This window comes from Podospora bellae-mahoneyi, chromosome 6 (genome assembly GCF_035222275.1).
Source record: "Podospora bellae-mahoneyi strain CBS 112042 chromosome 6, whole genome shotgun sequence".
Lineage (NCBI taxonomy): Eukaryota > Fungi > Ascomycota > Sordariomycetes > Sordariales > Podosporaceae > Podospora > Podospora bellae-mahoneyi.
The window spans coordinates 2,490,311-2,513,746 of NC_085885.1; the positions used below are offsets into that span (position 1 = coordinate 2,490,311).

The 23,436-nt window shown below is 51.5% G+C and overlaps 9 protein-coding genes across 9 annotated transcripts; 6 read left to right on the forward strand and 3 right to left on the reverse strand.

Moving 5' to 3' along the window:
• The first annotated feature begins 1,962 nt into the window (after positions 1-1,962).
• QC761_600160 (uncharacterized protein) lies at positions 1,963-4,926 on the forward strand. Its single transcript, XM_062880477.1, has 3 exons — positions 1,963-2,389; positions 2,508-2,698; positions 2,749-4,926. The coding sequence occupies exons 1-3, from the start codon at positions 2,273-2,275 to the stop codon at positions 4,463-4,465; spliced, it is 2,025 nt and encodes a 674-aa protein (XP_062729701.1). The 5' UTR covers positions 1,963-2,272; the 3' UTR covers positions 4,466-4,926.
• A 1,340-nt stretch (positions 4,927-6,266) lies between these two features.
• QC761_0094910 (uncharacterized protein) lies at positions 6,267-7,906 on the reverse strand (the record flags this gene model as incomplete). The annotated part of the gene is made up of 3 exons (XM_062873011.1): positions 6,267-6,718; positions 6,782-7,381; positions 7,552-7,906. 2 exons carry the CDS (start codon positions 7,904-7,906, stop codon positions 6,945-6,947), a joined length of 792 nt encoding a protein of 263 aa, XP_062729702.1. The 3' UTR covers positions 6,267-6,718; positions 6,782-6,944.
• A 632-nt stretch (positions 7,907-8,538) lies between these two features.
• On the reverse strand, positions 8,539-11,153 carry QC761_600150 (uncharacterized protein; the record flags this gene model as incomplete). Its single annotated transcript, XM_062880476.1, is given in 7 exon segments — positions 8,539-8,912; positions 8,966-9,413; positions 9,471-10,085; positions 10,101-10,484; positions 10,551-10,671; positions 10,725-10,913; positions 10,967-11,153. The coding sequence occupies 4 exon segments, from the start codon at positions 10,137-10,139 to the stop codon at positions 8,539-8,541; spliced, it is 1,476 nt and encodes a 491-aa protein (XP_062729703.1). The 5' UTR covers positions 10,140-10,484; positions 10,551-10,671; positions 10,725-10,913; positions 10,967-11,153.
• A 238-nt stretch (positions 11,154-11,391) lies between these two features.
• QC761_600140 (uncharacterized protein) lies at positions 11,392-12,645 on the forward strand (the record flags this gene model as incomplete). Its single annotated transcript, XM_062880474.1, has 1 exon — positions 11,392-12,645. The coding sequence occupies one exon, from the start codon at positions 11,392-11,394 to the stop codon at positions 12,643-12,645; it is 1,254 nt and encodes a 417-aa protein (XP_062729704.1).
• A 644-nt stretch (positions 12,646-13,289) lies between these two features.
• Positions 13,290-14,923, forward strand: QC761_600145 (uncharacterized protein; the record flags this gene model as incomplete). Its single annotated transcript, XM_062880475.1, has 2 exons — positions 13,290-13,687; positions 13,762-14,923. 2 exons carry the CDS (start codon positions 13,290-13,292, stop codon positions 14,474-14,476), a joined length of 1,113 nt encoding a protein of 370 aa, XP_062729705.1. The 3' UTR covers positions 14,477-14,923.
• A 1,485-nt stretch (positions 14,924-16,408) lies between these two features.
• Positions 16,409-18,115, forward strand: QC761_600130 (uncharacterized protein; the record flags this gene model as incomplete). The annotated part of the gene is made up of 1 exon (XM_062880473.1): positions 16,409-18,115. The coding sequence occupies one exon, from the start codon at positions 16,409-16,411 to the stop codon at positions 18,113-18,115; it is 1,707 nt and encodes a 568-aa protein (XP_062729706.1).
• Positions 18,116-19,103: 988 nt separating this feature from the next.
• On the forward strand, positions 19,104-19,893 carry QC761_600120 (uncharacterized protein; the record flags this gene model as incomplete). Its single annotated transcript, XM_062880472.1, has 2 exons — positions 19,104-19,516; positions 19,614-19,893. The coding sequence occupies 2 exons, from the start codon at positions 19,104-19,106 to the stop codon at positions 19,891-19,893; spliced, it is 693 nt and encodes a 230-aa protein (XP_062729707.1).
• Positions 19,894-19,996: 103 nt separating this feature from the next.
• QC761_600110 (uncharacterized protein) lies at positions 19,997-22,186 on the reverse strand (the record flags this gene model as incomplete). Its single annotated transcript, XM_062880471.1, has 1 exon — positions 19,997-22,186. One exon carries the CDS (start codon positions 22,184-22,186, stop codon positions 19,997-19,999), a length of 2,190 nt encoding a protein of 729 aa, XP_062729708.1.
• A 43-nt stretch (positions 22,187-22,229) lies between these two features.
• QC761_600100 (uncharacterized protein) lies at positions 22,230-22,631 on the forward strand (the record flags this gene model as incomplete). The annotated part of the gene is made up of 2 exons (XM_062880470.1): positions 22,230-22,430; positions 22,488-22,631. The coding sequence occupies 2 exons, from the start codon at positions 22,230-22,232 to the stop codon at positions 22,629-22,631; spliced, it is 345 nt and encodes a 114-aa protein (XP_062729709.1).
• Between the last annotated feature and the right edge of the window lie 805 nt (positions 22,632-23,436).

Consider the following 23,436-nt stretch of genomic DNA (forward strand, 5'->3'; position numbering starts at 1 on the left):
TGTATCCCATCTATAAAGCACAGGTTGTATCTTCATCAACCGAGTCTTCAACTGAGCGATGGACAAGAACACGGCCTGTTCCTCGTGATCATCGGCATCTTAGTAGTCTTAGTATCACTCTTCCTCACCAGCTTGGCACCCTAAGAGTCATCAGTTCCCAATGAATAAGGGTCGGCAAGCAAGGGCCATAAATTGGCTTTGACGTAGAACAACATCTCCACTCCCAAGGAAACATACGCATCATGCTGCCTCTGAATCATGTGGAGCTTTCGAAACCCAGTAACCATTAGCCCGCATCGAGGAAATGGTATTCTTTTTGTGGTACCTAAAATTACCAGAAGGTACAATGTCTTGAATTGCCCACTCGGGGGAAACAACCGCTCTGATTGCCGCAGACTTACTGACCTCCGTCCCACCAACCACTGTTAAATAGTAGACCGCTGCTAACACCAGCATGACGATGACGAGTCATCTCCCAAATTGTTCATTGATTGTGGCCGCTATAGGGCTTTCTTGATTTGCCAAAATACCTACGTTACCGTATCGAGATGGGAAGCAAGGTATCCAGGCCGTGTATCAGTCGTAGCACAAATGCTGTTAGCAGAGGGATTCATGCTTGAAGTTGTGCTGGTAGCGGCAGCTCTATCTGATGACAAGTGCACTGATAAGTAGGTATTTAAAAAGTGAGAAACGGATTCCATCTTGTAGACCTTGGGTGTCATTGGCGCTCTATCAACACTACCTCAACATCTTACACACCTGGACGTCCCATCTTCTTCCAAAATGTTTCGTACTAAGTTCTATACACGCGGAGACCTGCGTTATGCCGTCTCCATGCCGTCAAAATGCTTCCGTAGCCTGATAATTATTGTTGATTTGCTTGGGGTTGCCTGACGGCATCAAATCATGGAAGCTGCCGTGCGTCAGTTGCTGGGACTGTGAACCTGTCTCATTTGTTAGAACATGAGCATAGGTAGTAGAGGGTCTAAAAGATGACCGGCAGGCACTATGCTCCCTGGCAACTGAGAGATCACATACTCATACTCCTCCTGCACCCCCTCTCCCAGGCGTGAAGTTCTATGAGTGAACACAATCCTTGTTCTGGAGATGGTCTGATGTCCTGGAGGATTGTGTAATGGCAGCGGTGAGCTTTTCTGGACTCTTACTGCTTGGAGATGTTTGTAGGAAAGGTAGGCCGTTGCCATTGTCAGCAAGGAGGCAATGATTCCAAAAACAATGACTTGAATACTCTGGGACTGTGGTGATGTCCACGCTGGTGTGCTGGCGGGGTCATGATCTTCTGTATTGGAAACAGCCATGTTGTAGAACACAATGGTCAATGATCAGAGCAACACACCTGGTGAACCAGGGATAGGTGGTTAGAAAACAGAGGGAGATCAAGAGTCTTTAAACCTAGGTAATTGAACATATCCATTGCGAAGTGAAGGTGTGATGATGTGGACAGATCTGAGGGGACCAATCGCAACCTGGGAAGATCAGAACCCGGTAACGCCCTGGGCGACATAAGGAGTCCTGTCAAACTAAGGTATCTTTACTCTTGCGTTGCTACAACGTGCTGGCATTTTACTGTCATGATCGTTGCTCATTCCCACAGCCTCACCAAACAGCAATCGCGAGGGCAGTGCACATCAGCACAGTCGACAGCATGGTGATGACATAGGTACATCCGTGGGTAACCTGTCCCCGATGGTGGACTGAGACAAGTATCCAGCGGGGCGTTCGGTCGTTGCATAATGGCTGGCCCTTACTGAGAAGGTACGAGTAAGATGCGACGAGTGCAAGCAGGTGCGATATGTGCGGCATGTGCGACAGCAGGTGCGATATGTGCGACATGTGCGACAGCAGGTGACACAAGTGCGTCAAATGCGACAGGTGCGATACCTGATGTCGGTTGAGGCTGCCCTGCGCCACCACAGCATGGTTTGGAGTTGCACCAGCACATGCACATCATCACCAAATAAAACGAGTGAAAGATGGCTGACCGGATAAACCTATGTCAGCGGCACCCATGAACGCACCTTAGCGCCCAAGACCTTTCCCAATACATTGCCTACCTTCATCAACCCCCCAGGAGCCAATTCCAGACGAACTTGCACCACGCCAGCGTGGGCATCCCCTTTTTTCTGGATTGCGACACCATATATCTCTCATTCGGGACTGTGGTCTTTATACTGCCTCCCTCAAGCTTGACGCCGCTGATATCTGGGTGCGAGGCACTAATTTCCTCTTTGTCACTGGCAACAGGAGCATTATGGAAGAGTGGCAAGTCCAGCCACAAACGATGAATCCTACTGGGCTATTGGGGCGGGGCTCGCGTAGGAAGCTCGACCTCGTGAAATGCGATCACTGCCGTAAAGATAGAAAGAAGGTGAGTACATATTTCACCTCTTTATAACGTGCACTTTAGGACTTTGGAAAATGGAAATAGCTACTATAAACCAACCTCTATTTCTGCTTCTTTTCTTTTTGACTAACCCGCAGATCAGTGCACACCACAACCACGCCAATGGCCTCAGAGATGCGATCGTTGCGAAGACAAAGGCTTCAAGTGCTCGCCCAGCACACAGGCTCGCAAGCGAAGAAGAGAAAACCCAAGAGGCCTCCTGCTCTCGGCAAGCTTCTTTCCTCAGGACCGCCCATCGACTCATCCTTGTGACGATTGGACCCATGCAGATTTGTATGCAACCCCTACATGTCCCAGAGTAAGCGTTTGCTGACAGACTTCAGGTCGGACGCGATTAGCTTCTTGAAGATTTTGTATCGAGTGAGAACGAAAATATCCCTTTGGGAAAAGGAACTAGGTACTATATACGTGCGGGAGGACATTAAAACCCTTTGCGACATCGGGTGTGAATTCGTTACTGTCATAGAGACTCTCCATGAGAATCTCCTCGAACACATCGCTTCCAAAATTGCTGGTCTTTCGACCAGACAAAACGATTCGGATAACACGGCGTTAGAGGCCTCCAGATTACATCTTGCGGCCTGCAGCATTCTGCAAGCCAAAAACACCGAATGGAATGAGAAAGACTACGAATCATTCTCTGTTACCGAATCCACCCTCATCAACTCAATCATCAAGAGTAACCTCCTCAACGACGAGATAGGTGCTGTTTTGATCTTGGAGGATGAGATTTTGGCCAAGAGGGGACATAACCGCAAAGACAGCTTACATGCCGTCGAAACCCTCGCCAGTCGATTTGAGATGTTCCGTCCTGTCATGGAGAAACTGTGGAACTGGTGCACGGTGCCATCCAAGGCAACTAATCAACTGTACGGAGGGATGTCTGTAATGGAAAGGTTTCAAAATGCTTCCGTCATTGACGTCAATGCTACTTGGATTCGAACATTGGTCATGGAAAAGGCTACCTGGAGCCTACAGGACTGTCTTGGCTCCCCCATTCTGCATGGTGTTCTTCGAGGACTTGGCCGAGGGCTGTGGACCCCATCACGAGAAGAGGAAAAGTACCTATACAGCAACATCGGCCCTTACTGCGCCCAACACAATCCGGCAGACATTCTCGGTCGCTCTGCCATACACATTGCCGTTCAATACAACGTACCTGGAGCTGTCACAGCTCTACTTGAGTCAGGTATCAATCCCGACCAGGAGGCCGACAACGGGAAGCTCGCACTGCACTTGGCAGCCGCCTCAGGACATTTGGAGGCTTGCAAAGTTCTCCTGAACCACACCGAGAAAGCCTATTTCCCTGATCACCTCGAAAAGACTGCTCTAGACTATGCTTTACGCAATGGCAATCGGGATATTGTTAGGCTTTTATTGGAGAGTGGCACTGGGGATTACGTCGCGAGGATTTCGTGGATGGCACTATTTGATGCCATGGAGCAATGTAAAACCTTTGGTGTGTGCACAGAGGTTTTGAATTGGTACGAAAAGGCATTTGCCCCTGCCTCCCTTGACACTCTCCAGGATAGCAATGGAGACACATTGCTACATGTCGCAGTTCTTGTGGGCAATCTCGAGGTTGTTCAGGAACTTGCAAAACGGAGTGGCAAGTGGCGCCGGGGCTCGATCAACCTACAAGATGAAGACGGCCGAACAGCACTATGCTTAGCGGTGTGGAAAAAAAAAGAAAAGGACTCGTTAGCTATCATCCGGACTCTTTTAGGGATTGACGGGATTGACATCGACGTTCAGGATCACGAGGGAAAGGCGCCAATGGATTATGCAAAAGAATACGAACTATCTCTTGTGGTGCGCATGTTGGAAAATAAGCAGAATGCATCAACTCGAGGAGAGGCCACCAATCCCAGTAAACACTGCCTGCAGACAACTTATTCTGTGCCAGAGGGTGTCGCTTTACCTCTACCTTCACAGCAGCCACTTCACCTCCTGCCTCCTCTTGCTTCAGAACCAGGGTATTGGTCGCAAAGTTATTCTCCTCATTTCTCCCAAGACAACAACAACAACCAACCATTCTGAGCCTTCACCTTCATCCCGCCTCGGTCATATACCATAATCAGGCCAGTTTCGTTGGTCTACATGTGCCCTGAGGATGGTCAACGGTGTTGTCGGGTCTGCCTTGAAGTCAGGCATGCGAGTTTATTAGTGTGGTTTCCTTTGCTTTTGTTGTTGCAGATCCATTCATCTGTGTTTAATTTCTTTCACGATATGAAAGGTCATGCTGAGGTTGGGATGAACATAATGCCGCCTTCAAGAAGCTCATGGGAGACTATGTAGGTACCTAGCTAAGCCTCTCTACTGATAGATCTCAGCGAGGGAAGTCGGTTTGCTTTATCAGAAGTCTCAGGTAGTTTGCTTACCAACCTTGGATAATACCGTTACGAAGTTTGTATAAATCGTATAAAACTTTGGATGCCTCAGATAACAGGCTTCTTTGTAAGGTCGGGTATTTGAAGCTATTGAGAACCTTATGCCTGCAATCATCGGGAGGGCGCATCTCTTCGGCCTGCCCTTTTGCTGAAGGTGCAGGAATAGGTAACATCATGTAGGTAAGTCATGGCGCTATGCCCACTCAGACGCTTATGTCTTCGTCAGGTGTGGTTTGAGAAGATGGGAAATCTGCCGAGTGGCGTATCATGTTCTGTGGTTGGTGGCTATGTTGGATGTGTAGTCCACTGTCCGCTAAGCATGTAAGAACATACCACCATCTGGAACCAAAAGACCATTCCGGAAGTCAACTTTTCATGAGCGTGTGAAAGAGGCAGCTGAGGTGCCTAGAGGTGGCCCGCTGTGCTTGCTACCTTGGCGGACTGTACCTCGCGCGACCAACTGCGCACCTCCCACACTTGAGCAGAGGCAGTTGGTGCGTTGCCGCCCCTTAGATGACAAGCTTCCAGCTCTCGTTCTGGCTATTGTGATATTTCTATTTTCTCTCTTTCCATGGCACCTGGCATCTTGTTTCACCTCTTCAGAGCTACCCTGTACCATTTGGATGACTATACCTCGTATGTCTTACAGTTTACCTAACTTCAGACGTGCTCTCGACAATGCAAACTAAGTCCTCGACAGGGGTTTTGAAATACCAACTTCACCCGATTTCATCGTGCCAAAAGACCAAGAAAGCCACTACTCGCCCCGGAGGTGGGAAATTCGCGACATCTTGCAGCGCCCCAATCCAGGACTTACCGACGAGTGGGATGGCACTCACAGAGCCACATTCTCCGATTCACACAGCTTTGACAAGGTACTGAGTGGCGCCACGCTGCTGTTGAGTATGCCTCGATTCCGTGAGATGCCGCTGCTGCTAATTGCCTCACTGTTCATCTTGCGATTTGAGTGCTGGGTTGCATGGGCCTGAACGATCAGCATCGTGACCTCGTTAGTCCTGAAGCAGTGGCGAGACTTGCAGACTGGGTTCAGCACCGGGATTCAGAGAGTGGGACGGTCTATTACGACAATTTGATTTCGAAGTGAAGGAAAAAACCAGGTAGATTGGGATCCAAGCAACTCTGAGTTCGTTAATATCCAGGGTTCCACCTGATAGAGTCGTCTAGCTCGTGGGACACGGGCCTGACTGAAACTGTGTCCCACAGCTTCAATTGACACAGCTTCAGTGAGACAACAACTAGAAAACATGAATCTTGGCTTTGGATAATGGTACTAGATTATTTGAAGACAATAGCAAAGTTGGTTCGAGACTCGAGTCCCACGGCGGGATGCCCGTACAGAAGACACATATCCCAGCAGTTCCAGTCCACAAACCCAGAAAACCAGAGTTCAACCGCAGCACTTTCGTTACTTCATTCCGACATTATAAAGACTTGAGCGTGATTCTTGGATACATCTATCCCCCATGGAATAGCTTGGCCTCTTTAACACACACCCATTCCTAAGGTACCTTACCTATTCTTCCCCAGATCTCCCCCCTTTTTCTTTACCTAGCCAAGTCCCCCACGTCCTCCCTGATCACCCACAACCTCACGCGTCACAGTCACAGTCTTCAGTATCCCACCATTCCCGCCATGCTCCTGGATCAAGTCTTGACTGCTCTCTGTCCCCACAACCTCGGCTCTCACAGGCACTGCCGCCACGCCATGCGCGGCTGGCCAAGTCTTCCATTGACCCAGTCTGATGTCAGGTTCTGTTCTCTGGTTGAACCAAAAGCCAGATCTCAATGTCGCGTAGAGTCTTGTTTCTGTAAAGATGCGAGTCCAAAACGTGTACAAAGCCGGTGCAGAGGCGACAATCACAGTGCCGAATATTTCCACATATCTACCCATCACGTCAGTTGGGTAGGTAGACATCACAAATTAAAAAAGAAGGCCTTCAACATACGCAGTAACAGCCACCTCAGCCCCATCCCAAGAAGGGTCCTCAGTCCCATTCACGACAATCGATATCCGATACGCCAGACTGACTGTGCTTGTGGCAATAATCCTGCCATCAAATATCTCATCAGCACATAGGTAAAGTTCCCAATTTCCCCCAAGGACGGCACTCACAGAATCGCAAACCCAAACAACACCACCAACCCCCTCTTCTTATCCCTCCCAAGCCTCAACCCCCTGATAACCGGAAACGGCATCCCAAACAACATCACATCCGCCACCACAGTGAACACCCCTCCCGCTAGTATCAACGGCCCTGTCTCATCACACACAGGCAGCTTCGAGTTCTTGGGTGCGCAACCAGCGACGTACCAGAGCCCAATCATACCGTATATAACCACCGACAGGCTCAAAAGAGAGTAACACATCCACCTCACCCAGCGCACAGTCCCAAAAAGCCGGAGATAAAACGTCAGGATGAGGGCCTTGGTGTTGAAAAAGGAGATGATACCCAAAACAGTGTGCGCAGCCCAGACTTGGTAGACTTGAGGGTTGATGCTGGTAAGTGGGATGTCCCAGGCGTGACGGGCTACACCTAGCCGGGCGACTTTGAGAGTTAGCTTTGTAAAGGCCCGGATGGTGAAAGAGTGAAAGTGGGGAGCGCTTACGGCGGTACATCATTGCCCATTGGGCAAGCCCAAAGGATAGGGTGAGGAGACAGACGTCTTTTGATAGTGTCAGCTCTTGATCTGCCAGGTAGGTCATAGGGATGCCTACAATCGTCAACATGCAGTTTTGAAACTGCCCGCCCGGTTGCAATCCGGACCATCGCGATGGCGACAGTGATGGGCATCAACGCCGCGCCCGTTCCCAGTATAACCGGTTCCAAGTTCTCGACTTGACCCGATGGTGAAGGCGGTCGGTTTCCGTTGAGGTTGCCGGTGGTGGCATGCTGCATGGTAGTCATGTTCCAAGACTGGTGGTTTATTCCATTCTCGAAAGGTAGTTCAGACAGTGCATCAGAGTTGGAGATAGGCAGAGACTGTATTTTGGTTTCGTATTCTAAGAACAAACAAAGAGCTCGTGAACAATGGCCATCGGGTTTGCTGTAGACCAATTCCCAGAGTCGCATCAATCAGACACTGGCTGATGGCTATGGCGGAAGAGGATCGAGCCGCTTACATGCTTGGCCTACCTATCTTGGGCCTATCAGTGAAAACAAATCTTGTCAGTGCCTCACCTGAACATAGATTGAAGGGACCATAGATTGCGGCGCACCCGAAACATACGGTGTCTTCCCCGAAATGTCCGACTGGTTTGCTGGGCAAAGGAAGCCTGTGTGACTTTCCTAAACCATCAGCTCTTGTAACGTGGTGTGAGGGGGCAATGCGAATGATGAGAGATTTTCTATAGAAGCCGAGCGTTTTGGGCAGATTTGAATTACATAAATTCACTTCGTGTCTATCGCAGGCAAGGCAGAATCCACTGATATCCCAATCGTGTCGTTCCCCGTCACACTGACCTCTCCACCTCCCACCCGCGGCTTGCCATTCAACGGTCTGCTTTCCAGCTGCTGCATGGCCGGTCAGTCCAGGTGTCTACGTCCAACCGTAGGCACCTTGGCGGCGGAAAAGCATACAGCTACGGCAACAGTTCAATTCCACTCTGCGCAACAACGTTGCGTCCCGAGCAAAAGTCTCCGCCTTCAGCCACTCCTTGAAGTAGCTCTGGTGAGGAAACTCTATTGTGCCCCCCCGCGCCGGCTCATGGTATCGGCACCACCCCAACCTCAGTCCAAATCAAAGACTCAAAAGCTACTTCAACAACAGTGCCATTACGCTGAAAATAACACCGCACTTCGCCACGCTCCAGCGGGACCTCCTTCCCTTCCCAGTCCATGTTTGTGACTGCCAGGGTGGAACATGCAATGTCCGAATCTTCATCAACCTCTTGGAAAACCGCAGGGAATTCCTCCCTCCAAGAGGATGAGTTCTCGCTGAACCAAACGGCAAATTTGCCAGTGTAACTCTTGACGACAAGGTAGATGTCCACGAGGCTGTCGTTGTCGTTGGAGCCTCGGGGCATGGCAAAGGCGGCCATCGGAGTCTGGGGCGGGAATGTGTAGAGCTCGGGGAATGCTAAAAGTTTGGTTAGTCGACACATTGATGGGCCGTCTTGAGCGATGACCTACTTTCAGGAACCCGTTCGAGCTGCACGGTGTCGGGCGTGCCTGACTCAAAGGCAGGGTAATGGATAGCCAGGCCCTGATTGGACTTCTGGTAGACTACACCATAGGCTTTGGATTCCGTGATCTTGGTGAAGTTGGAACTGGTGGGTACTATGCATAGCGACGAGCCCTCGTAGGCGGTGATGTTGAGATTCTGGACATACCAGTCCTCGGTGGGGACAAGACCATCCCCCAACATGTGATCAACTTGAATGATATCACCCGTCTCATGTTGAGCCACGACATAGGGCCAGTATGCCGCAAGTTTAGCCGCGTTACCCATGGCTAGGTCCGCGAAACCACGACTGTACCCTCCCGAAACGTTGTCGATCAGAATGTTTGGTTGTCTGGCTTGATTGAACATGGTGCCGAAGACCTTTCTGTTCGCCTCGTAAAACAATGCAGTTTGCGGCTAACGGATATCTGGTGAGCTCGGGAATTATTGTAGTGACAAAAAAGAGTGACATACATTGTAATCTGTGCCATGGAGGGCAATGGTGGCTGCCAGTGAGGTGCCGTTGGTTGCTTCTAGGTCAAGCACTGGCAGCACTTCCCATGTGGAGGTAGAATTGCCCTTTCCGGTGATACTTCGCGAGCGTCTGATCTGGCCTTGAGGGTCGAGATAAAAGAGATACCTCTCAACATCACCATTTGCTTTGCGCCAGCCCGCTGCTGAGAGCTTTGAGCCTTGGCGGATGGTTTCTGGTCCCGACGTGCCATTTATGGCGGCGTTGCCATCATTGTTGCGGGCTTTCAGTGATAACACAACACCTAGAGTAACGCCGACAACAATGACAACTACTGCACAAGCAGTACCGCCAATAATCCACCATTTTCTCCTTTGGTAGGATTTGCTGACAGGAGGAAGCGTGCCCTTTTCTGTTGAAGCTGGGCTATCAACCTCTATTTCCCCGTTGCCGTCGACTACCTGGGGATAATCTTCGCCGAGGACGATCTTTTGATTTTGATATTGAGCCCGTGACAGATAGAACTTTGGCTCTTCCTCGGGTCGAACTTCGGGGAGGTTATCGTGCGGCACGACCTCGAGGCCTGGCTGGTCGTCCAGGGGCTGTGGAGAAGGCAGCTGCACCGAAGGCAGCTGCACCGAAGGCTGTATGGAAGGCGACGAGTGGGCCATGTGCTTCTCTTACAAATGCCGGTGCTACCCCAGCTCAGGCGGCATGTGGTTTTCGGTTGTCGTTGTTGGCCCTCCGGTGTCAGTTACAAAGAGCAAAGAAAGCAAGCCGAAAGTCCGACGGGATTTTGAGGGTCACGCTGGCCGGCTTTACGTGCGAATGGGAGGAGACGCGGTGGAAACAGTTGGGCTCGCCAAGCACCTCGAATTTCCACCCCGAACACACCGCTTGTGTACCGGAACATTTCCCTAGATTCCGCTCTAGGAAAGGGATCCTCTCGCGTGCTCTCGTTAATAGAGATGCTCCAATCACCTTGGTCTGTGCGTATCAACCTCAATGGTTATGTTCTGTTCTGGTTAGACAGCTTGACAGGCCAACGCTAAACGGGGGAGGTCCACTTGGTGCTCGCTCACCCTTGTCATGATCTTCCTCACCGTGGTCAACGACCTTGATGATTGATAGGTATGGAATAGAGAAATGCTGTGTCGAGGCTGGCCATATTGAGGGCTGGTGAGACTGCGGAATCAGATCCGTCTGATCAAATTCAGCTATTAAATTCTCTATGTGTCATGTTACGGATCACGTACCTGCTTCGGGCTTTGCCTGTGTTGATAGACGTAACCGCAACCTAGAAGCCATGATGATTTGTGTGTTTGAGAGTAATTTAGCATCCTGAGTTCAAAGCCCAATGAGAATCTTTCATATCAGTTTTCTTGAGCGGTGCCCGGAATTCGAGCTTCGGAGCCTTGGAAGATGAAATGGTGGTGAAAATGCACCTAATAACGGCAGTGTCAAATTGAGGTCACAATCGGACAGGAAGGGAACGGACCTGTGGTGTTCTCTGATGTATGTAGACATTCTGGAGCTCTTTCGATTGTTCGGTTTTATAAGCGCGCCCTCTCACGTCCGAGGTCACCCATACCTACTCTGATATGTGTGCCTGGTTGTTGAGTTGAGGGGATCACCCCCAACCCTTCCAGGTTGACCCCAAAATTTGAACCCCACTACCCACAGGGCTGTGTGCCAAGCCACTCCCGCTCCCTAGCGCTAATTAAACGCGATGCCAGCGGCTCCACTCAGAAGTCAATTCCAACGGCACAGCGCTGGTCAGCACTGCAAAACCGTCTCTGACCTCATATTCCCATTCTCAACATGCCTAACGCCAATACGCACCAATTTTCTCGTCCCGACAACACCAAACACACCCCACGGCAATTCTGTGCAGGGTGAAACACTCCCTCAAACAGCGATGAAATGAAACCACGAGCCCCTTCTCTCCCCTCCTCGCGATCACTCCGCACCCTCCTCTCCCGCTCAGCCCTCAAGAAGGTCCTCCTCGCCTTCTTCCTCTGGACACTCCTCGAGTCCCATATCATTTACTACCGCCTCATCCGCACCGAGCGAGAAGCCCGAGCCCATCACTCCCTACAAACCCGCCGAGTCTTCATAGCCAGTTTGCATTGGAACAACGAGAAAATCCTCCGCTCTAGCTGGAACGCCGCTGTTCTCGACCTGGTTAACACCCTCGGACCAAACAATGTCTTTGTCAGTGTATACGAAAGTGGAAGTTGGGATGACTCGAAGGGGGCGCTAAGGGAGCTGGATGAACAACTTGAGAAGACGGGAGTAGGGCGGAAGATTGTGCTGGATAAGGAGACGCACAAAGACCTCCTACACAGCACCCCGGGGCAGGAAGGGGGTTGGATTGCGGTAGGCAAAGAGAAGCAGTTGATGCCGAGGAGGATACCGTACCTCTCGAAACTGCGCAACAAGTCTTTGGAACCGCTGATCGAATTAGCTGAGAATGGGACGAGCTTCGACCATGTGCTGTTTCTCGGAGATGTAGTCTTCAACACGCAAGATATCATGATGCTGCTGGATACCAACAAGGGGAGCTACGCTGCGGCATGCTCCATGGACTTCAGCAAGCCGCCACAATTCTACGATACCTTTGCGCTGAGGGACTCGGCTGGGCATGAGCATGTAACACAGACTTGGCCATACTTCAGGTCAGGGAATTCCCGCTCAGCTTTGATAAACGGACTACCTGCGCCGGTGTCGAGTTGCTGGAATGGTATCGTGGCCATGCCAGCGACGGCTTTCATGGGGATCCAAGGACTGAAGTTCAGGGGCGTTCAGGACAGCCTTGCGGAATACCATGTTGAAGGGTCAGAGTGCTGCCTGATTCATGCCGACAACCCGCAGTCAAGGACGAAAGGAGTATTTCTCAACCCAAATGTCAGGGTTGGGTACAAGCCGGAAGCATACAAGGCCGTGCATCCGGTGGGCAGCAGTTGGGTGTCGCTGAGCCAGATCTGGTTTGGGCTATGGAAGAATCGGCTGGGGCGGTGGCTCACCACGCCTTGGTTCAAAGAGAGCACGATACGCAGGAGGGTGGCTCAGTGGGCAGGCGAAGGAGGAAAGGGAGTAGTGCGGGAGGAGAAGGGTGGGTTTTGCCTGATCAACGAGATGCAGGTGGTAGTGCATAATGGGTGGAAGCATTTGTAGGATGGTGCATAATATCTGGCGTTTTACTATTCATAGACACCTTAGGGCCGGCTCTCCCGCTGCTTTTAACATAAGCTTAATACAACGTTATATGACTCAGGTACCGTAGCCTATCTGCAACCAAAACGAGGTCTGATATCCCCAGAGATTCGGCGGCATGCCTTTGCCCTATTGGACAGAGGGCCAACAGAATCAAAACAGCAGCAGTGCGTATTATCGTCAGCTTCCTACTAGGCAGAGCTCTTCAACATCCCGCTTCACGCTGAGTTTCTCGCAATTGCGGGGGTGGTGCAGATGTTCGAGCTTGATCGTGGGGCGAAGCTCCCAATGAGCATGGAGAATGCACGTCGAGGATGCGACTCCATTTTCCCATTGGCAAGTCAGATGAAAGAGGCATACGAAAACATGCCAAAAGGTAGCTGGAAGATTCGATCTGCCTGGGCACCATTGCAGATTGCCGCAGTTACCCTAGTTCATTCATGCTAACTCACTCTTGTCCAGATCGATGCGAGGTGTTGTGGGAAAGTAAAGACGGGCTAAATCCCAGCAATACTTCATGAGGGAATGCGCGGTCTTCAGCCATTTTCGATTATCTTTCTGCCTACCTGACCCGGACAATTCCAAGGTACCCCGTCTTAACAACAATGGATCCGTTTTCTATCGGTATTGGCTGTATCACCCTACTCGAAGTTGCGCAAAAGACAATTAAACAGCTTTACCAGCTTAGCAAGCGTTATAATGACGCCCGATCAGATTTATTCAAGACTGTGACTCAACTTCAAAGCCTAGCCTATGTACTGGAGCTTATTCGGTATGACGAAGGAACCCAGCACACGGATAGTCCGAACCGAAAAAATGATCTCATTATGGACCAAGTCAATCTCTGTATGGACATCATCGAGGAGCTCCAGGCTGTGATTACCTCCATCAACGACTCACGCGTCAAGTGGGCCATCTCTGGCAAGGCCGCGGTGGAGAATATCCACAAGCAATTACAAACGGTGACTGAACAGCTTGAGCTTACCTTGGGGGTGCATACGTTGTGAGTTGATACCTACAGCTGTATTCTGTGAGCATCGCAGTGTGTTCTAAACTTTAGTACTAATGGATGAACAGAGCCGTCGCCAAAGATATCAAGAAGGACGCTACTGAACTGCTGTTGGGTCAAGAACAGATCGGTGCCCAGGTTCAACGCCTGTCCGAACATATGGGACTGAGGGATAACACCGGACCGTCCCATCGGTCTAGTCCCACCACCATTCCATCATGGTCAAGGACCTCACAAGGTGTCTGTGTCGAAGCCAGCGGACAGTGCAATTCATCTGTTGGTGCCATGGCTGGCATTCATGAGTCTGTCAACGATGGAAACTACGCCAACGACACATCATCACCAACAAACAGCAGTCAGTGGAGTGGATCAACTGCATACTCGCCACCTGCTTCTATCTCTTCTCCCATCAGTGTTATTGACGTAACTGCCACTCTCGTCACCCTCAACGTCAACCCCATCTATCATCATACAGCCGAAACTGGATCGTGGTCTCAATACCAGGACCCGGGTACAGTAGCTCCAGATACCCCCGATATCACATTTTGGCCTAGCGAGATGCAGTACTCACCAACAACCATGGCACATAAGACCGCGAAACTCTCTAAAGAGATCACCATTGAACATGTTGAGACACCCACCGCTCCCTCGAAAGAAGAGGTTATTCGCAACCAGTTCAAGGAAGCCGCTTGGTCATTAGCTCCTAAGAAGAAACAAAAGTCAGTCAGGGAGACATTCAAGGAGATGGTCAGGCTGAAGGCTGCTGCGTCTGTCGCTGCTTGACTACAGCATACAGTGTCCATTATCCTAGCAATACAGTCTTTTTGTCAAGGCACGCTGCACCATCTATCTCGGCATATAATTACATCCACAATTTGAGCACAGATGAGAAGGTTAGGTCATCCTAAATGGCTTCAACCACTGCGTCGGTATCATACTCTCCAATAGGCAAGCGTGCGGCGTATGTTCTCATGATGCTCCACCGCGACATAAGCACTTGAGAGCCACATTTGAGGCACAGCTTTCCCCGAAGCCGAGATGAGCATCAGACCACGTTTTTCTGCTCCCCTGAGTGCGAGTGTGGGTCAAATCCAATTCCAAGAAGGAACACTGGCCCAAATGCCGGTTTTCTCGGAGCCGTTGATCGGAGGGCAAACAGTTACGCGTATGTAGACAAACAAGTGCAACCAATTGACTTGCTGCTATGTAGGTATCAGTGGCCTCCCCACCAATTAACCTCCAAAATACCATGGTGGTATGTGGCAATCTTTTTATCTTTGGAACACAACCATAAACTTGGTTCGACGGGAAAATCCCCAAAAGCGAAGCCGTTGTTGACGTTGCCGTCGATGTCATGATGGAGCACCCCTGCAACAGTGACCCGCTTCGCACCGCCACAGCTTCGGCAGCAAAGTGCGCTAGCCACGCTAGCCAAGAGTGCGGGGTACTAAAAAAAGAACTTGGGGGGCCACCGGGACGAGGACAAAGCCCTGTGGTGATCTTTTTACCTTTTCATGTGCGCTTCGAAGACCCATTCAGCGACTGTCTTGCCTTATGACCGTAAAACACTGGAGAGATTTGTCCGAGATGCGAAGATGGGGACTTGGTTATGCGGATTGCCGGACATTTGTTTTGGATGTCTCGTTCAAAGTGGGGATGGGTTGATAACGGGCACCAGTCCCCGTTCCCGGCAAGCTGTGGCGTTGATGGTTCGTTGACTTTGCTTTGAACGGTTACACAAGGCGATAGTGCCGCTCCTCTACCATGCCCGAGGAGAAGGAATGTAACGGTTGGGAATATCGGCTTACAGGCCGCTAAGACAAGCCGACGGCATTGGGAGCCGATCGATATTCCTCATCTACTGGGAACCGTCGACTTCAAGCTTTGCCCTCTTGTGTTTCACCGACGACTCACATCCCCCAAGATGGACGGTTTGCAGGTCCACCAGCCGGTAATTGCATGGCTGCTGCTCACTGCACAAACTACTGCAGATGCACGTCAGGTTCCAAGCTGGACCTCCAGTCTGCTCCTGTTGGTCGGCGGTTCCTGCTAACCACCTCCGCCGCAGAGCCAGGGCCGTGGGAGGACGGCCATAATGGAATGTTCAGTTGACATTTAGACATCCCGGTTGGCAACGTGTTGAGGTTTGGGAACATCCCAGGGTCTTCAATGATGGCTTATCCGGGTACGTCCTCGTACCTGAGCCTGAGGAAGTCAAGATACACAAGATGCCCTTCTCCGCAGTGGGGCTTGTGTACCTGACACCAGGGCATGCACCCGAACATGGGGGCGTCAGTGGAAGGACACCACCCGACATGCAGCGACCATCCTTCCAACCAAAGACCCTGAAAGGCCTCCCTCCCCCCTGCCGAGCAGATCCCTGCTTGCCCTGGAGGCTTAGATTTCGCATTGCGAGCGAAGCTGCGTGATGCTGCTCTGGTGGGTTAATTGCCTCCGCCACTGTGCCTCTTCCTGCCACCAACTTCCTCCCATTTTGTAGCAAATCCAGATCTTTTTTGGTCTCTTTCCATTCTTCCCTGCCCCGACTGTTATAACCCTACCTGCCTGCGCGCCCTCGAACCGCGCCGTTGGTCTTTTTTTTGTCTCTTTCTGGATTCTGGAACCGGCCGAGTTTGGGAACCACCACCAAACACCACCACATCTCGAACAATAACCAAGCAGGCGCATACCGAATGCACGCGCGATAACAGCGAGATGAGATCCGATTTCTTTGATCGATTGCCGCCACCGACAGCTCTACTGTTGCTATCGAGTCTGCTTGATCTGAGCAACGCCCATATTCTTCAACCATTACCCAGGAGGGTACCAGTTGTTCCGCCAACCACAACGGTCCTGTACCACCCATTGAGTGTTGTCTCATGGCCTCTTCGACCAACACCACCACCTTCACGAGACCTCTTTGCTCTTCGTCGGCGACAGGACAATACAGTATGCGGTTACTTGGGAGGTGACCAGAATTTGGCAGCGACGTGTAGCGCCGGTTCGCATTGCGTGCTGGATACGGAGAACAATGTGGTGGGGTGCTGCCCAAACGGAGAAGCTTCTTGCACGGCAGGTGTGTTTACCGGATGTGTAGATGCGAACAGCGGGCCACAGACGGAGGTGAACCCATACGTTTTTACCTGTGGGGGAAGTGATGTGTGTTACAAGAATGTTTTTCAGGGAGGAGCTTCTCAGTACGGGTGCGGTTCTGCGAGCGACCTGGCCACGATCGTTTTGACGAGCGCAAGTGGTTTGGCGACGCAGGTCACCTTTCCCACCGTGAGCCTCAGTCTGACACAAGCTGTCTCTACGCTGAGCGAGCCAACAACGCTGGGGACGGTAACCAATACCGCCTCAAGCTCAACAGGAACGGAATCGGCCAGTTCAACAGAAACAGAGTCGACAAGCTCAAGTGTTTCGTCCTCCAGCTCTACTTCCCCCTCAACATCAACCTCCTCACCATCATCAACGCAATCTTCAACACATTCATCCTCCACCTCCACGCCAACCACCACCGAAACCACCTCCCCCGCAACCGACGCTCCGGAAACCGGGCGAGCGCAAACAACGAACCGAACAGGCGTAATAGTAGGCGCCACAATCGGTGGTCTCGCCGTCCTCATCGCCCTGGTAGCCCTTCTCGCCTTTTGCATCCGCCGCCGACAAAACGCCAACGCGAGATCGGGTCCCGGGAAAGGAAGCATCCGCGGACAAAACATCAGCACCCCCCGCCCCGGTCCAGGAACAGGCTTCGCCGCCATCCCCCAAGACAGCGACGCCTTTGAGACCGGTCCCAGCCCCAACCCGATGTTCGCCGGGCAAAACCAACCCTCATTACAACAGCAAACGAAGAGTATACCCCTCATGACAGCAGTGCCGCCCCGCATGCCCTTCCAAAACGACGTCTCACCCATCGGCCAAGACGATATTTCTCCCTATGCTTATTCTGGCGCCGGGGGAGTGGTCTCAGCTATCACCCCCCACTCTCACACCTCTTACCCCCCTAGCGACGAGTTGAGCATGCAATATCAGCATATGCAGCAGCAGGGACAATACCCGGCTATCTACAGCGGCGCGGCGGCTATCCCTGTTGTGCACAACGGGAGGGGAGATGAGAACAGACTCGAGTCGGATCAGGTACCGCTCACAAGGGAGATTGACGATTTCAGCCACGGGTTTAGTGCGGCGCTGGATAGGATCGGGGAGGAGGATGAGGAGGATCATTTGAGGAGGGAGGAAGGGGGGGATGATTTGGGGGAGATGAATATGAGTGGTGGTCGGCGGGGAGATGTTGGGGAGGGGCCACCAGGGGATTATAGCAGGGTGGCGAGTTCGGTGTATAGTCGGGCGAGCAATGGGGGTGGGAGGCCGTTGTGGCAGCAGAATAGACGGCCGAGTAAGACTGGGATGTGGATGTGATGACTTGTGGAATTGGAATACATGGGATGGCGTTTTGAGATTGGGATACGGGAAAAGATGACGGGGTTGGCTTTACGGGGTGGGCTGGCTGTTGGAAAGGGATGGGTTATACTTGTTTTAATGTAATTATGAGCGAGCGAGCGCGCGCGGCATGGTATGGTTAGTTACTGTTGGGGTCTTTGGGGTAGGAAATACCTCTTTGTATAAATGAACTCTATGGCATTGGGTACCTCTTGTTGCAGTTTGTTCCGTTCCCTTTTTTCTTTATGATGGGAACTCGCTCATGCTCCGGGATTGGCCCGGGGAAAGGATACCACGATAAAACCTCAATTCCACCCATCATCAATAAGCCATTTCACAGCCGCCCCCTTCATCGGAATCTTTGCATTCAACAATCACGACATGGTCAAAGACCCAAGCTTCCTCGGATTGTTATTCCATCCCAACACTTTCCTCTGCGCTATCGTCGGGTTATTTATCACCCATGCCAAGACTTGAACATCTAACTCCGATCAGGGAGATAGGCGATAACCCCCCTTGAGTTATCCTCGGAATCAAGATTTATGCCACGATAGGTTTCGTCGCATCTCAGGGGTCCACCATTCCGTTCTTCTGAGAACCCTGGATTTAAGAGATGGCGGCTCACCCCGCAATCCTACATTTGATCGGATGGAAACTGTTGGAATTGGGTTGAGTGTGACGTCACTGTTACATCAAGGGGGTTTTCGGCTTAGTGAGCAGGAGATGCATCACCTCCCCCAAAGGGGCCGTCAGAATTATCAATGGAGATCGGATCGTGGAGTTTGGCTTGTGAAAGAAGGGGGCTCGTACGTAGCTACATAAAAAGTTTGGTCTTTCTCTCACTCACCGAACATCAATATTCACTCAGCCAACACCACCACCACCACCACCACCACCACCACCAACAATACCACATCTCACCAACGCAACAAACACAACAATACAACAACACACTCACGCCCAAAAAATGTCCCCCTCCATCCTCGTAGTCCTCACCTCCCACGCCGACCTGGCCGACACAGGCAAAAAAACAGGCTGGTACCTCTCCGAGTTCTCCCACCCCCACCACGTTTTTGCGTCTTCCTCCCCTCCCCCCAAAATCACCGTCGCCTCCCCCCGCGGCGGCGCCGCTCCCCTGGACCAGTCCTCCATCGAAGCCGCCAAAGACGACGAGATCTCTGTTGAGTTCTTGCACAAGCAATCCGCCCTCTGGGAGGCCACCACTCCCCTTTCCCAGATCCTTCAACAAGGCATCGACAGCTACGACGCCCTCTTCTTCCCCGGCGGCCACGGCCCCATGTTTGATCTCGCCGGCGATAAGGAATCGCAGGAGATTGTAAAGAGGTTTTGGGAGGCGGGCAAGATCGTCAGCGCTGTTTGGTAAGTTTTTATCATATAATTATCGTGCTTGTTTCCAAGTCGAGAGAGAGACACCATTTTTCAGCTGTTGGCTAACAAAGACACTCAATTCAAACAGCCATGGACCTGCCGCGTTGGTGAATGTCAAGTTGAGCAATGGGGATTACCTCCTCAAGGGGAAGAAGGTGACCGCTTTTAGCAATTCCGAGGAGGACGGCGTTGGACTTTCGGAGAAGATGCCTTTCATGCTGGAGACCAGGATCAAGGAGGTTGGCGCGGAGTACGAAAAGGCTGGCCAGGACTGGGGGGAGAAGCTCGTTGTTGATGGGAAGCTCATCACGGGGCAGAACCCTGCAAGTGCAAAGGCGGTTGGAGAGGCTATTCTGAAGGTTATTTAGGTAGTTTGGTGCCTGGCGATGGGGTTTTTGAGTTAGCTGCATAGAAATGATGATAAAGCGCCTACATAGGTACTGGTTACGGATGATGAATATAACCCCTCATCTAGAAGAGATAAATGCGACGTCTCTCCCAGTACTTTTTAAGCTCTATTGGCATGATTGTTTCCGGCAACCATCCTGGCCACGGGTTTGGCAGCTTCTTTTTCTCATCCGATGATGAAGGGTCAAGATAGCAATCTCCAACCACCGCATATGCAGGACCTTCGAGGGATTCATCGCGCTCAGGTAAGCGGAACCGGAGCACAATAGGTGAGCTAGTACCCGGAAGCATCATCACCTCATCTCCCACAGTCATGCTCCCCGGGCCCAGCCCAAGAGTGCTGTCGTTCAAGGCGAACATGACCCTCCCCGTTGTTGCAAGAACGAGAGCCTCGTTGAGAGGTTTCATGTTTGCATCGTCTGGGAAATCGTGACGTTCAAACACATGATCAAGCCACTCCAGAAGCAGCGCTTCCACAGTATCACGATGGCTCTCATCTCCAACTCCATCGACTTCAGCTGTACTCTGCAGTGTTTCGGTGAGATTGGTTTCGCCCAGCAAGGTCTTGGCCAACTTCACCCTGTGATACCCTGACATCTTTTCGTAGTAGGAGACCCATTTCGAAATCGTGCTGAAAGCGGAATCGCGATCGTCCCAAGAAAAGAGTCGCTCGCCAACATGTCTTACGGTACCCAGAGGCATGGATTCCATTGACAAAAAGCTCTTTCGTCTGCGTCCATCAGGATACCATCTCGATTCATCAAGCTCCCATCTAAAATGATGCTGGATAGCACTCTCCGATTTGGGGGTTCGGAAAGTGACCGTTTCATACCTGATCACCATCCGATCAAGCCAAGCCGCTGTGTCTTTTCCAAACCAGAAATCATCCCGAGATTCTGAGTCCATGTTTGGGGTAACTTGGCCAACCTCAAACTTTGATTTTACATCGCGATGAAAAGCCGCCGAACGACCGAATGCGCTGATAGAAGGGTGTTCGGCGAGGTCCTCATATGCACTGCCCCAAGAGCAGTGAGCTTTCAGGTTGATGCATAGCTCCTGTATCCTCTCGACGGTGGTTACCAACGCGTTGGCGTCTCTCCTCCGGTAGAAATCCAGGCAGGTGATGTTCAGTAGTCGGTGGTACGAGTCGAATTCCTTCTCCAGGCGTTTCGGTAGTTTTCGTTCTTGTGGATTCTCGTTGATCCAGTGCAACAACAGTGTCATTCCTTCGGCCACAAACTTCCAGTATCCCGCCTCTGATTGTACCAGAGTCAGTTTCCACGCCAAACTCCGTTCGCTCTTTTCACTGCCACCTCTTTGTGCCCGCTGGCGGTCACCTTCATCGTACACTGCGCTCCAGTCTGGAACCCAGCTTGCAAGATCTCTCCTGTTCTTCCGTGCCAAGTCACCATGCCAGATTTCCAGAGAGTGACTCCGACGAATAAGCTCCACGGCTGTTGCTCGGTACACATCGGCAACTGAGTCCTCATAGCTTGCCAAGGCAAAGAATCTCTGAGAATTGGATGCCAACCCCAGCAAGGCAAATACCTTGTCTCGCTCATCAGTTGCCCGTCTCGTGCTGAAGTCCTGGAGGAGAGTCAGCAGAGGGGCGCCGAGATTCTTCTTCCACTGGTTGCGTAAATCGCGGAAGCTCAGAACCTGGCGACAGAAGTACTGAAGCACCTTGATGCTATCGGGACGGAAGATTGTGGACATGTCGACAGAGGGGCTCGAAAGCGATGAGGCGGCAGCAATAAACATGTCCCATGGGCATGTCACTGTGCCGCAACGGACGACTGCCACTCGACTGACAATCATCTCCTGCACGACCCAGATGCGCTGCCACCATGGGTTGAGGAGCATACAGCGCAGGGTTTCGACCATAGTACCAAGCAGGTCGCAGGAGGGGTCCGTGGCGGTGAGTTTGCGCATCCTGTCGACAAGTTCAGAAGTCAAGACTTCATCGCCCAGTACCCGGAGGAGACAGAACATGTGGAATGTTGAAGAGAGATGCCGAGATCGGATCTGTGGCCGTTTGCTCCTATCGTTCATTGGGAGGGAGGGCATGGCTGAGGCAGAAAGTGCGGCCCAGAACTCTTCTAGGTGGACCCCATCGCGTTCGTCATTGTAAAAGTGTTGTTGGGTAGGAGCTTTGGAGATTATGTGGTGCTCGGAGAGACGCTTTGGTCGGTGGTTTTTTCCATCGCCGAGGTACACCACAACTTGTGTGCCGCCTGAGTAAATGTCCTTCATCAGCTGGACTTGTTTACCCCTCTCCTTCAGATCGGATTGATCAATGCACTGGTATCAGGCTCTCATTAGCACCCTGTTTATACTTGAACAACCGAAGAAACAGGGCACACAAACCAGTGCATCGATCCACATTTTCACAGGCTTCTCATGGTCTCTAAGGAAGAGTAGAGCGTTGGCCAGGTTGACAGTAACCGGCCATGTTCGACCCTCGAGTATGATGTTTTCGGTAACTCGAGGTGATCCCCTGTCCTCACATGTTCAGCTGACATAACTGTTAGCAGGGCAGCATCATACCACATACCATGCATACGACAAGGTCGAATACTCAGTTATATCATCGACGTCCAGAGAGTGGCATGTCAGCTCACAGCTAATTGGATCCGTCCATTTTCCCGGCTTGATCGTCACCAGCCTTATCTCATCCGTATCACTCAATTTATGGTAGTGATAGGGGTCGTTCTCGTCGGGGACCTCTGTGATCTTTAGCATCAACTCCTTGCTCGTCCATTCATCCTTCGGCGGTGCGGTTTGCTGCATGAGGAAAGCGGTTGACAGGATTGTGCGTGGTTTCCGCAGAGCAGCTCAATTGAGGGGTAGCGCAGCGGTAGGGGCCCGCAAATGTCAAGACAACGAGGCATGAAATCCAACCTGGTGAAACAGCTGAAGATCTGGTAGAAGAGCAGACTGCTTATGACTGGAGATAGTATTTCATAACAATATTGCAGTTTGTGAGGGTGAGGGTGAGGGTGAGGGTGAGGGTGAGGGTAAGGGTGAGGGTGAGGGTAAGGGTGAGGGTGAGGGTGAGGTAACCGAGCACAGCCACGAGCATCTTATGCAGGCAAATCTCACAGCGGCCTAATTCTGCCCGAAAAGGCAATAATACTGCACCTTGGATCCTTTATGAATAATGAGGCCCCCAAACCATGCTGATGATAGTTGAGCATCTTACAACAGCGGCATTCCACCAAGAGCCAAGCCAGCCTATTGCCTAAGTCGGCCAATCGTAACTTTACATGTATCTACACAGCCTTTCAATTCCACCCAAGCGTGAGATGGGTTACATCGCAAGCGGACGGAGAGAGGCTGTGCATTTGGACAGCTGACATCCTGATCCTCATGATGGCGGTTATAAAGAAGATTCAACTCCCCTGTAGGGTGGCACCCGGTGTTGATCGTTCATTAACAACAACAACAACAACAAATAACAGCAAACGAACACCTCGGCCCAACCAGTGGTCCCACCGCTCAAG

Bases quoted from the DNA above. Each gene is read 5' to 3' on its own strand.
- QC761_600160 (XM_062880477.1), top strand. From the start codon at position 2,273: ATGGAAGAGTGGCAAGTCCAGCCACAAACGATGAATCCTACTGGGCTA. The intron at 2,390-2,507 runs GTGAGTACATAT...CCCGCAGATCAG, and splicing joins GCCGTAAAGATAGAAAGAAG to TGCACACCACAACCACGCCA. The intron at 2,699-2,748 runs GTATGCAACCCC...GACAGACTTCAG, and splicing joins GATTGGACCCATGCAGATTT to GTCGGACGCGATTAGCTTCT.